Source organism: Diorhabda carinulata, chromosome 8 (assembly GCF_026250575.1).
Source record: "Diorhabda carinulata isolate Delta chromosome 8, icDioCari1.1, whole genome shotgun sequence".
Classification (NCBI taxonomy): domain Eukaryota; kingdom Metazoa; phylum Arthropoda; class Insecta; order Coleoptera; family Chrysomelidae; genus Diorhabda; species Diorhabda carinulata.
The window spans coordinates 14,814,700-14,828,239 of NC_079467.1; the positions used below are offsets into that span (position 1 = coordinate 14,814,700).

A 13,540-nucleotide genomic window follows, 5' to 3' on the forward strand; every position below is an offset into this window, starting at 1 on the left:
GTATTCAAAATATAAACTAAGTTCGATAACTGCTTAAACTTATTATATATACACATATCAACAAAATAATAAACACAAATATAAATATAAAAGATAAAATTAACGTTAATTGCACGTGCCGAATCTTTAGAAACAGCGTAGAGAAAGAGTTAACTTCTCACTGATCCAAAACGTCTTACCGAAGTTCGTGTAAGGAATAGAAGGGGATGTCATGAAACAGTATAAGGTAGAGGGATGTATGTATTTTGGTTTTTCCTAAAATGTGAACCAGGTATATCAGGGAGGATTAAGTTAATTGCATGTTATTAGGACATTAAGAAGGTTATAAACGAAAGGTAGCCCGAGAGAAGACAATTTGGAATTCACGAGATCGAAGAATTATTGTTTTATTGCAGAAGTTATTCAGGGAAATGGTTGAATGATAAAATTGTCGTGTATGTGTATCTATATTATGTATTTTTAAATGCAAGGGTACATGGCGTAATCGCCAAATTGTAATGAATTCAAGCTTTGGTAAAATACTAAAAATTAATTAAAAAGATTTCAACAACCAGTGTTTCCATCTTTCGATTACAAATAACGCCCTAACATTGTCGAACCATACTTGAAATTGTACTTTACTTCATTTTAGTTTAATTTTACCCAGATTTGAATTAACCTTCTCATGCCTATTATATTTGTCCGGCTCAATTGTTTGTTAATGATATCCTACAAGTTTTCTATGGGATTGAAGTCTGAACTACTAGATTGCCATTTTATATCAACTACAATTTCTTAGTTTCAAGTTGATTTTTGGATTTTTGACAACCTGTGCAGCATATGACGTCATGTTGTTTTGTATAAACAAGAAATTTTCGTGGTTGTGTGGAGCTAAAGATATTACCTAATAAGATGTCTTACATTTACCTGCCAACTATCATAATTCTAATATTTATTAGTCAGAGAAATACTCTCCTCAACCTATTATGACTCCTCGTCTATAATATGGTGTTTCAGGAATTGTATTAATCATAAATCTTTATTGTACAAATATTATCTGGACTCTGTAAAGAGCTCAAATTCTCGATTTTAACCAAATTTTGTTCTCTGGTACTGTAGGTCACAAATTTATGTCAAAGAACTGAAGTTTTCAAAAACTTCCCTTTGGGTGAAAAACTTTCAAGAGTGAGGTCTCTAGATTGAGTTATAAATGGCGGAAATAGCTAATAGGGCACGATTAGGACATTAGGAGACATTAACCCCTGTATAATATCTCAATTTCTTTAACTTTTGACTTCTTAGACATTTTTATTATCATCTTAATTTCAAATCTGTTTTAATAGAAAATTAGTTTAAAAACATTTTGCCTATTTCTGAAACCAATTTTCTACAAAAAAGACCTAAAATCAAGACGATTTATCAAGAAAAACATCTAGTCTAAATCTAACTAAATAAATGTTAAAAACATGAAAGTTAAAATACCTAGATCTGTCAACTATATATGAATGTCTACAGGAATGTCTACTAAAAAAAATTGACTCCTGTGATGAAAAAATAAACTCTGGCAATAACTGAAAGGTTTCTTGATGAATAAAAGAAAAGCTGAGATAATTATCTTATCGTTTGAATACATTTAATAGTTTATAGTCTACTAACCTGGAGGCAAAATATTTAGATTAGAGTGCAGTAGAGGGCTTAGGTTACAAAGGTAATGTGAGGTTTTCAAAAACTTAATATCCTCACCCTATCTACAAAATATATTTTTGAGAGCTGATTTCCACACAATGCCTGCAGAAAATACAGAATTTCCCTTCTTGAGATTCCAAAGATCTTGGAGAGTAATTAAGTACTATACAGCTTTGATTAAAAAGCTGCTATGTAGTGGGGCATTTTATAGAAGAATTTATACAGAAAAAGCACCAGTGGATTTTACTGAATTTCAATCGACATTTATAATATTTATTTCGGACAAGGTCAAATTATATGTTCGAGAAACATTATCTTTTCTGTACAACCAAGAAAATTTCAAGTTGTACTGTATGTGTTGATTACTTACCTCTAAATTCCATGTTTGGTATAATAACTTTCTCGCAAATACTACTTAAAACATTATCATCCTCAAATAAGTTTCTATATTGACCCCTCTCAGCTACAGAAGATAAAAATTGCAAGGCATTTGATACCAACTAAAATTATATCTAAATAACAATATTTTCATCAAATTATTATAAATACAATACCAAATCATATTTAGGCTGCAATCCTGTAGCAACTAAAAGACCCCAAACATCGGTAACAAACTGAGGTAAAAATTGTTTAAATTCTTCATCATATTTTTGGGCATATAGTGCTATATTATCGCATACTTGTGATTTTAATTGTTCCATTACACCAGCTTCTTCGATTTCCTAAAATTAATTGAAACACAACTAAATCGCCTGCATGTCATAGAAACTGCATCATATAAATATATTTCCCAGCAAACTTCTACCTGAACAGTTTTCAGAACTATCAAAGTCCCACATTTCAAATAGAAAGAAATAAAATATAACAAGAAGACGCTTATTGCAACATGAAATAAATAAATGCGGGAGTATCACAAGGCAGTGTCATGGGGCCAATCTATGCACCAATAGACAAAGATATCAAGGAATCATCAATAAATCTTCAAACTTCAGTTGAAAAAATTAATAAACGGACTGAACTGTGGCGAATCAAATTAAATGAGATTGAATCAGGCCATGTCAATTTCACAAACAAAAAGAACTAATAATTTGCTGTCAATGGAAACAATATACAAATGCAATATTCCAAAATTATTCAAGTATGAAACTGGATACTAAGCTAGGAAAGCTTACATAAAAAAGGAAAATTACACCTCAAATTTGGAAAAATGTACTAGCTGCTTGAACAAACTTCTACCCTGTTAAATTACAATAAATTATGTATGTATGGACAAATGGCATTCAAATATGGAGTAATGCTAAAATGAATAACCTAGAAATAATCAAGTGTATACCAAAACAAAGTACTAGGCAGCATTATTAATGCTCCTTGATATTATAAAAACAGTGACCTCCATGGGGACTTGACTATACTATTGGAAAATTTGCCAAGAATCACGAGGAACAACTTTATCACATCAACATCGAGGCAATGTGAACCTGTCCAGAAGCCTCAAGAGAACTTAATCTTTTGAATTGATTTAATGTTATGTCAGTTAAAAGTTATATAGTAATAAGTTAAGTTGACATAACATTAATCGTTAATCAAATAGCAATGATTTACAATATAATCAAAATTTTAGTTAATTTACTCTCTAGCTTATCAAATTTAAATTATATGGTCTACATAATAATACATACATTGTTTTGCAAACTTGGTACGTCAGCAGTTAGCATTGTGTGGAAATTGGTCATCCAAATTTGTATGTTGTCTTCAAAAAATTCTGGAAGATCTTGGAAATTCAGAGAATAAAATACTTTACAAATAAGGACCAATGAATTGTAGATAACTTTCAAAGCATTCACATCATTACTGTGTGTTTGAGCTAAGCCTATAGTTGCCTACAAATGTTAAAATAAATGATTTAGTATTAATAATGGAATCATAGGTGAAAAATATTAACTTACCACTAGTAGATCAGTGAGGGGTTGGGCCAGTTTTTCAAGAACATATTTTATTTCAGTCCACAACTCATTTGATTTAAATTCATATCTATATTTTTTAAATAGAGAATGTGCTGTCCTCAATACACCATTTATAACATTAAAGTCACCTTAAAAAAGTATATAGAATGAATATTTAAAATAAGGAGATTGAAGAAAAGAATTGAATGAGCAAAAATAAGCATATGACAAGAAATCGTAAAACTATAGCTTGGTGGTAATCGATAAATAATAACAGATCAAACATATGGGGTTTTTCTCAAAACTATGGAGTCTACTTTCATATCTCTACATTGAGTTATTCTTATCATCTAGTGAGTGAAATCCTTCAAAATAGTTCCCATTTGATTGAATATAAAATTTCCAATGATGTTTCCCACTTCCTGAAAATGTTTCCTTAATTGCCTTCAGTGCACTTGTCATATTAGTTTCAACTGTTTTTTTTTGTCTTTGTCACACACAATATTTTCGGTACTCTAATCCAACATAGTATTCTTTATTGATTTTGTTACCTCTTCAAAGCATATTTGTGATGCACAACAACTTCATCATCAAAGTAAAAAATCAGAACTATCTTCACTTTGCTTCAACTATAACATGATTTTTTTATCTTGCGATTTAGAATGTTTCCATTATGTTGCTGTTGCTTTGTTTCTGGATCATTCTCGATTCGCCAATCAAAATCTAGCTAATTTTTCAAATATTAAAGAAAAACTTGAATGCGGATTCGTTGATCTAATTTTTTGTCTTTTTTTTTGTTACAATAACAAAATGTGATGAACGTAACAAAGACACTGGTGACATGCTTCAGAAGTTTGGATACGAAGATATAAAAGTAGGCTTGATAATTTTGAGACAAGTCTCTTATATATCGACTGGTTGGATTACGTGTTGAAAATATTTAATAGTTTAATGTGCAAATGGAAAGGAAAATAAAATATATCACAGAATGTTCATCTTGTTTGAAATATCTCGTTTCCACACGAGTTGTACGCTATACTTTTTTGAAGAAGATAAGCTACTGTGCCCTAACACATAAAGTTTTGCAATTGCCCCAGAGTAAAATGCACTTTCTGCGCTAGTTCATGGGGTGAAATTTATATACATGCTATACATACATTTATTTATAATTAATATTTGATGTTTTGTTTTCATCTAGCAAATGTATAATTCTTTTCATAACGACCCACGATATGTGATATACATAAGTAATCATATAAAATGAAAACAAAAAATTATAAACGGCTTTCACACAAATTTACATCAGAATAAGAACTACCATGGGGATTTCCACTATCAGCTTTAGATTATTTCTAACTATTGTTCCAATGATGTAAAATATTTTGACCCTCAAGCATACTTACTACACAGTAACACACACTAGAAAATTGAAGATAAAAAGCAAGTGATCCATTTCAAAAGTTCAACACATAAGTAATGGAGGTATTAATACATCCCCTACTAATATTTATGAAATGATAAATTGTCCAATGATAGAATATGGTGATCCTATATTTTTAAACTTAAAATCAAAAATGATAAAATTAGTTAATGTTGCAGATACATCAGCATAGGGAAGGAAAAATAATTAAAAATTATTTGTTAAAAAAAGTTTGCAATAATGTGCAGGCAGAAAGATCTTGGTTGATAGTCTTTTCAACTGCATTGAGAGTGTAGAAAGATAATTTCATCAATGAAATAGCAATGTAACATCACCCTATGACCATTAGGAGAGAAGCATTAATGTAAAAAGCTTGTTCTTTTTGGAAACTACCATTGAATGTGCTGAATAACTGGTTAAAGTTACACAATCATGTGTGACGTAAGTGTTTCTCTAAAAAATTTCTTTACAAAGAGTCCATGATATCATACTAACTTTAAAGATTGAGAAATTTCAAAATTGCCTTAAAGACTGTCAGAGGGCTAATATTTTTGACTAGTAATAGTAATGTTGACAAAATTAATAATGTAATAATAGTATACTCTAAATGGCATACATTCCAGGACAATCAGAAAGACTAAACACTAAACACTTTGAACGCCAGCAACAGTGAAGAAATTGGAAGAAATAGCTAAAAACCACATGCTAGCTTAATCCGGCACTAATCATATGTGGAATAAATATTGATGTAAATAGTAAGGTAGATATAAAATCTTACCTGTAGAAAATTTGTCGACCATTTGGGTAATTAATTCGGGCCATTTTAGAGGGAAATCTGTTTTTCCTATTATACTTATAGCATCACTCAACTGTTTCTGAATAGCTTCTGGGGAACTTAACATTAGAGTGACAATAAGATTTTTAATTGCAGCACGATCAGTTTCATGTATACGATCTGTTTGATCTTCCTCCTAAAAGACTCGTGTTAGTAAAGTCGATTAATGCAGTATATTTTACTTACCACAAACCAGTTTCTTTTTATATAGTTTTTAAATGCTACGGCTCCCGCAACTCTGATAGTCATGTCTACTTCAGCTTTGTGAACAAGGTTCAAAAGAAGCAATGGATAATTTTGATTAACCTCTACTCCTTTTAAAAATTGTTCGGCTATAAAATTATAAATAAATTACAAACATTTTAAAATGTGAAAATATGACTCTTACCGGGTCTTCGAACATTTACATCGGGACTAAGGGTTTCTTGTAGGTATTTGCCAAGAGTTTGTAGATTATGGTCAGATATTTCCATTGTTTAGATAAATTATTATACTACCACAATATATTTTCAACTATGAGATACTTTTTATGCTTATATTACATATACTTGAAGCTAACCCTAAAAACCGGATGAATATATTTGAAATGCGACGTTCATTAAAGTCAGCTTTTATTCAATAAATTCAGGTTAATACTTCTTTACAATAACAGCTACTGAATTTTTTATATGACATCACCAAAATTTGCCTTAAAAAGTGACAGTCCGAAAAAACCGCGAAAGTTTATAAGGTTATAAATATAGCTTTGAAACTTTGTAATAAGAATGAAAGTACTTTTAATATAGAATTAACTAAATTAATTAACGATGGTATTACAAAATTCCGGTAAATACAGAGCAGTAAGATCCGAAAAAGTAGCATCTTCCAATGATAATACAAAAGATGCAAACAGGTTAGCAATGAAAAATATAGAAATATGTCTTTTCAAATAACATTTTAAATCATTTTAGAGAAGAGAGTTCAGAATTTCGTGTTCGTCAAGTTATAGAAAATGAAACTATAGATCTTAAGTATGGATTTGCCAGAATTAAAGAACAGCAAGAAAAGACGGGTTTTCTGCTTAATATGCATTCCGTAAGTTTTAATAGATTTTTGGTTTTAAAGAATAAAAAAAACTATATTTTCAATACAATATCGATGTATTAATTTGACAACATATTTGTAATATCATAGTAATACTAATTTTTGTAACACATATAGAGCTACTGTGAAATATTTCTTATAATGTAAATCTTATTTATTATATCTGTAAAAAAATTTATATTCCAACTTAACAAACAACAATTTATTTAATAGACCGAAATTCTTGATGAAGACAAAAGATTGTGTGCAGCTGTTGATTATTATTTTATGGAAGAAGATGGTACCAGATTTAAAGTAGCATATCCTTTTATGCCTTATTTTTACGTACTAACTCACAAAGAATTACTTCAAGAGGTAATTGAATTTTTGTCCAAGAAATATTCAGGAACTATCGCGAAAGTTGAAATTGTTGCAAAGGAGGATTTAGACTTGGTAAATAAAAATTTTAAATGTACAAAAACCTACATATAATTTCAATGTTATTTTTTAATCATTTTTAGTCAAACCACCTCATAGGATTAAAGCAAAAGTATATAAAATTGTCTTTTATGAATCAAACAGACTTAATAAAAGTAAGAAGGGAAATTTTGAAAGTAGTAAGAAAAAATAGACAAAAAGACAACACAAATTCATTTTACACAGAAATGTTAACAAGTACTTTGTGTAATGGTGATATAATAGAAAGTACAAGTTATTCAAATAAAAATGCGGATCAAATGGAAAATATTTTGGATATAAGGTAAATTAATAAAGCTGACAAACATAAATTGTTACTGTGCCGAAATTGTATAAATAATAATAATGGTTTAACACCTATAATGGGGTTGTGAAGCAAACATGCCCTCTAGTCCCCATAATTCATGTCTACACCTTCTCACTTATTTCCCACCACAACTTCCCATTTTCTGTCTTTTGCTGTCAGTTTCTAATTCCTACTCTGCTTAGGTCATCTTCCACTTATTTTAACCAATTTGGTTCTAGGCCTGCCGCGTTTTTTTCTATCACTGGGATTCCATTCCATAATTTTATATGCTATAGATTTTGTTTCTTCTCTCGATAGATGCCCCAACTACTTGACTGACTGAGCTTTGATTTTTTTTACATCTTCTCTGTTTAGTTCATGTGTAAAAAGCAAGAACAAGAAGATAAACCTTATTGCACTCGAGTAGTTCAAGTGGTGCCTGCCATGTGTAGATGCCTGTAGATATTGATCTTGAACTTTTATAGAATTTAGTGTTTGGGAAAGATGTACCTTGGTAACTGATTCCACAGGCTAGCCTTTTCCAAAGGAAGGAGTCCCGATAAATTGACGTTCTGGGTGTCAGCACATGTTTATGAGCCATGTCTGCTTGTCAAGTATGACTTGCAAAAACTGCTCTAGGTGGGGTTATGTGGGACAGCTCGGAACAGCATCTACTGTGGTAGTATTGGTAAAACAGAGTCAAGACAGTGACCTTTCTTCTATGCTCCAAGCTTCTGGTCAACTCTGAATTACCTAAGTCGAATTGCTCTCTTCTGTATTACATCATGCTTGGGAGCCGAGTTCCAAATATGAGAACAATACTCCAAATATAGGCCTTTTAGTAAATTAAAAGCTTTTGCAGGGTATACAGCTTTTTGGTCTTAAAAAGCTTGGAGCCAAGCTCTTATGAAGCTACCTTAGTTAAGCTATAATCAGGTTTGCAGTTTAGTCGAATAAATCCTTGATGTATAGGAGAAAGAGAGTAGGTGACAAGATGCACACCAGCATTGATCTCAAACCTTTGTGGGTTGTTCTCCATCAATAGCGTCCTGGATGGATTGGTATTTGAGAAAGCTGCTAAGCTAGTTGATAAGTGGGTATGATAATTCATATAATCTTTATTTATTTAGTAGGTTGATCTGACAAACACCTACAAAAGCTTTTGATATCTTCAGTGCCATTGCTCTGAATTCTCCATATTACTCTATAGCTTCAGTTCATATATTGGTTACATAAGCCAGGAGATCCTCGGTTGATCTATGTTTGTGAAAACCATATTGATGGTCACTGATGTTGTTAGCAGACTTTTTCCATGGCAATAGTTGAGATTAAAGCAATAGGGCGGTAGTTGTTGGGAATGGTCTTTTCCCCTTTTTTCGTATGGGTTGAACCCGAGCAAGTTTCCAATCTGTAGGGAAATGACCTCTTATATGATAGCAAAAAGAGTTTGCATAGCGGACTTGTTAGCTCAGCTGCATATTTATTTAATATGATTGGGCTGTCATTGTTTCTGCTGAGCACATCAATACTGGTCGAATCATTGTTTTATATATACTGATCTTTGTTTATTTAGTGAGTGGTTTACCTTCCAATAACTTCCTTTAAGCATAGAAGGCTCTATTTTTTCATCTCTGTCAGTACTCCCCTCTCCTCCATTATTGATCATAACTTCTACTTCCATAAATTCATACTAGTCAACTTTCACCTTTAACCCTTGACATTGCTTTCCAAATCTCAGTATTTTAGTTTTGTTTTCATTAATTTTTAAACCCATCTAATTTCCTTCTCTATCTATCTCATTTAACATTGTCTCCATTATAGATCTTGGTTTGGTTTCAAGTACTATATCATCAGCATATGCGATTATCTGTCCTTAAATTCCCCCTATTAATTTTCCTCATTATGGATTCTAATGTTAAGTTGAAAAGTGTGGTCGATAGCGAATCCTCAAGACTTACTCCTTTGATAATCAAAAACTAATCAGATTCTCCTTAAGTGTGCTGAACCTGTAGGGTAATAGTTATCTTGATTAATCTTCGTAGTTTTGCATATATACCTTGTTAGTTTTGTGTTGTCAATATCTTTTTTATTGAGTCAAAGACCTGTTGAAAGCATCTTTAGGTCTATTTGATACTCATGTGCTTTTTCCATTATTGTTATATTGTTTGTACTGCGTCTGCTGTCGACCCACCCCATGTGAAGCCACATTAATAATTATTAATTATATACTTATTGGGTAGGTTATTCATTTTTTTTTTCTCAATTTATTTATTTTTAGGGAGTATGATGTACCTTATCACGTTCGAGTTTCAATAGACCTAAAAATTTTTTGTGGATCATGGTACACTATTAAATCCAAAGGAAAAGATTTACCACCTTCAATTACACCAAGGCCTGATATCATAGAACGACCCGAAGCGATAGTTCTTGCTTTTGATATTGAAACTACAAAATTACCTTTAAAATTTCCAGACTCTGCTACAGATCAAATCATCATGATATCATACATGATTGATGGGCAAGGTATGATAAGAGTGTAGTTTTACTGCTACCATTTTAACGAAATTTTTCATCAATCTATCATAGTAGAAACTTCTCTAGTCATACAAAGAAGCAACAAAGTCTTACAGAAGTTTGATACCTTGATTCTTTTGTTAGAAGCAGAGTATTCTTTCTGACTCTGTGCACTTAATGGTGATAATAGCAGATACCATCCACTAGCAATAGTAGTCTTCTGTGACTCAGTTTATCCTGAATGTCGAAAGTTCATAGACTTTTTTGTAATGGAATTGTTGGTGATTTTGCTATGCAATCAAGATATTTTAGGATATTTTATCATCATAGAGCAAGTACTACTCGTCAGTAAAATATTGGGAAAGTGGATCGACCACCCAATCTACTACAGAAGTTGGCACTGGAAATGTTTTGAAATCTCAAAATTCGATTTTCAAAAAATCATTTTATTATTTAAATTAATTATTACAACAAAAATCCACTTAATATCTACAAGGCTTGACTTAGAAGTTAACAATTCAGAGATATTAAAATAGTTAAAGTAAAAAATTGTATGATTAGCAAATCTTGGAAATGAGGTTGTTGAGTTTGCAATTCCTATAAGGTGAGATAATTTCAGTGTATCAAGGTATACTAAAACAAAAATTAAGTGACATTGGTTGGTATTGATAAAATATGCCTTGGCCTTGGTTGTTTTTGCAAAACTAACTTATTTAATCATCCTCATGGTTTGATCCATGGCAGTTTTTGCCACAATAACTTTTTAACACAAGAAAATGACAATTTGCTATTAGGTGGTGGCAACCATTTAAAATTGAATAAAATTGACATTGGTTGCTTTTAAAATAAACCCTTTAATTGTACAGTTTTTTGGATATTCTTTTTCTATTACGAGTAGAATTACAAAACCATCTTGTAAGACAATCGTTTTTTTTTCAAATCACATTGTTTCATTTGAAATAAGACTTTTTTGTTTGCTGAATATGAGTGGAAATATGCTTAGTATGAACGTTTTTAATGTGAAATAGCTGGTTTTATATTTATTGATGTCTGTAAATGAAGCCTAATATATTTTTTGAACTGTCATTGATTTGCTTGAAAACAAATGTAACATTTAACAAGAAATAATTTTAGTAAACTTGTAAATTTTATTTTGCTAAAGGATTGTCTTAAGCGTTGAGAATATAAGTATTATTGACTACTTGTAAATGATTTTAATTACTATGTCTTATACAGGGTGAGTCATGAGGAACTTTATACACTTCTATCATATTGGAAGATATCATCTGTTTACTAAAAAGTGTAAACTCTTGTGCTTTTGTAATTGTTTACACAGCTCATTTGATTTTTTAAATGATACAGCACACTGCTATCAAGAATTCGACTGGTATTAGTCAAACTTAGAAATTCCAGAACTGGCTTTGAAAAAAAATTGAGGCGTTCGTATTAAATATTTCACACTGTATAACATATATTTTTTACATGCAATAAGTGATTTTCAAACCACATAAATAACCAATGAAAACGACATATTGTTAAAACAGGTGTTCTCACTTAGTAAAACCATAAATAAGTAACGCATCAATAAGAATTGTACAGAGCTGTACTTAATATAACAAGCGAATATAATTTCAGTAAAATTAAATACAAGTATGAATTTGTAACTTAAAAACTAGAGTAATAATTATATAGCACTTATTGATGACAGTTACTCAAAAAATCTTTGGGAGAAATAGTTGTTATGATCATATTTTGTTTGTTCTTGTTGCCATAATATAGATACAATACAGTGAATATTTTATAACAGTAAAATCATACTACAAAATAACTTTTTAATATCATAGCTAAGACAATTTCCAGGAAAATTCTAAAATTTTGACTTGTGACCAAGTTTTTATAATCACTGTCGTTAAAATTAATTACAGGTCTATATAAAACTGGTACATGCAGCATGTGAGGATGGTCCTAGAAGTGTATAGCCCAACAAAGGAAAAAATATATTTATTTTTCGAAGTAATCTCCTTTTAGCTCCATAAACTTTTCTCATTAATATTCAATAAGTTCGATACCCTTTTTATGATAAGAATCGTCAAGTTCCTCAAAACAACCATTAACAACCTAACCATTAACTGTCGACATCACCTCTTCATTGTTGAAAAATCTTTGACCACCGAGCCATTTTTTCAAATCTGGTAACAGAAAATAATCCAAGGGAGTTAAATCTAGCAAATAGGCTGCATGAGGTAGCAATTCAAACTTTCTTCTTAGCCAAATGCGACCGTGTTTGTTTTCTTCACTCAAACGTTGCAATAAGTTTGCATAATACTCGCCGTTGATAGTGCATCCCAAAAACCCGACGCCATGATCTTGCCTGCAGATGGAACGGCCATTGCCTTCTTTTCTTTGCAACCGGTTCTCCCTTTTCAGTCCATTGTTTGATTGTTCTTTTTTTACGGGTATGAAGTGACCCACGTTTGGGCTTAATTTCTGTGATGGAAACATCTTCACGACGCTATTTTCAGTCGTCGATCATCCAGAACCGCTTTGTAGATTTTCTTCAATATTTCTGGAGTCGTCGTTTAAACACTGCTACCCAATATTTTATTGTTGATAAAGAAGAAGCAGTCTCACTCAGAATAGAATCTAGTTCAATAACTAATGTTAGTTGTCGATCGACGACCAATTTTTTCCATGTTTACAAATTCACTGCAAACGTTCACTATTGATGGCTGCCAAACAAATACTGAACAATGTAGCGTCTTTAAACTTGAAACATATGCTGTATAGATTGTATACTTTCTTATACAATGGTATGTTTCAAGCAACTAGCGCCATCTCTAGGTCCGTCAGGTATTTCGGGGACCACCCTCGTATATAGGGTTTCATCTCTTTTTACATGATTTATGGGATTTCTCCAATTTTCGGTCTTAATGTTTGAACATTCTTTCAATATCAGTTCCACAACAGACGAATTTTTGGGTGAACTATTAATAATTTTGTCTGTCTTTTTAGTTGGGACCATATTCAATCAATTGGAGTACAGTTATACGGAGGTAATCATTATTTTTTAATTTTTCGTATAGGGTTTTTTCTGTACAGTTCTTTCATGCTGTCATAATCCAAACTGCTTAAATTATAGCGTATCAGTTTTATGTTCACATTTGTTTCTGTATTTTAATCTTTTTTGGTTATTGTTTGTGGGGAACTTTCACGAAAAGGAAGAATCTAATTTTTTTGACAAATTTTTCCAACCAAGTTATCGCCATCAGAGACTGAAGGTAAAATTTTTCAAGGGCTGGATCATTCCAAAAAATTTCTTTGGAATACTGAATTGTGGT

At 31.3% G+C, this 13,540-nt stretch overlaps 2 protein-coding genes across 2 annotated transcripts in view; one reads left to right on the top strand and one right to left on the bottom strand.

The window, feature by feature from the left end:
* The window catches only part of LOC130897464 (exportin-2), a 35,728-nt gene extending 29,167 nt beyond the window's left edge, over positions 1-6,561 (bottom strand). The window contains exons 1-7 of the mRNA XM_057806337.1: positions 6,252-6,561; positions 6,050-6,195; positions 5,807-5,999; positions 3,612-3,757; positions 3,345-3,545; positions 2,220-2,387; positions 2,036-2,165 (exon numbers count right to left, since the gene is read on the bottom strand). Of these exons, the coding sequence (XP_057662320.1) occupies positions 2,036-2,165; positions 2,220-2,387; positions 3,345-3,545; positions 3,612-3,757; positions 5,807-5,999; positions 6,050-6,195; positions 6,252-6,336 (1,069 nt within the window). The 5' untranslated portion in view covers positions 6,337-6,561. The remainder of the gene's footprint in view (positions 1-2,035; positions 2,166-2,219; positions 2,388-3,344; positions 3,546-3,611; positions 3,758-5,806; positions 6,000-6,049; positions 6,196-6,251) is intronic.
* Positions 6,534-13,540, top strand: part of LOC130897463 (DNA polymerase epsilon catalytic subunit 1) — a 46,634-nt gene continuing 39,627 nt past the window's right edge. The window contains exons 1-5 of the mRNA XM_057806336.1: positions 6,534-6,755; positions 6,814-6,937; positions 7,160-7,378; positions 7,447-7,685; positions 9,967-10,211. Of these exons, the coding sequence (XP_057662319.1) occupies positions 6,670-6,755; positions 6,814-6,937; positions 7,160-7,378; positions 7,447-7,685; positions 9,967-10,211 (913 nt within the window). The 5' untranslated portion in view covers positions 6,534-6,669. The remainder of the gene's footprint in view (positions 6,756-6,813; positions 6,938-7,159; positions 7,379-7,446; positions 7,686-9,966; positions 10,212-13,540) is intronic.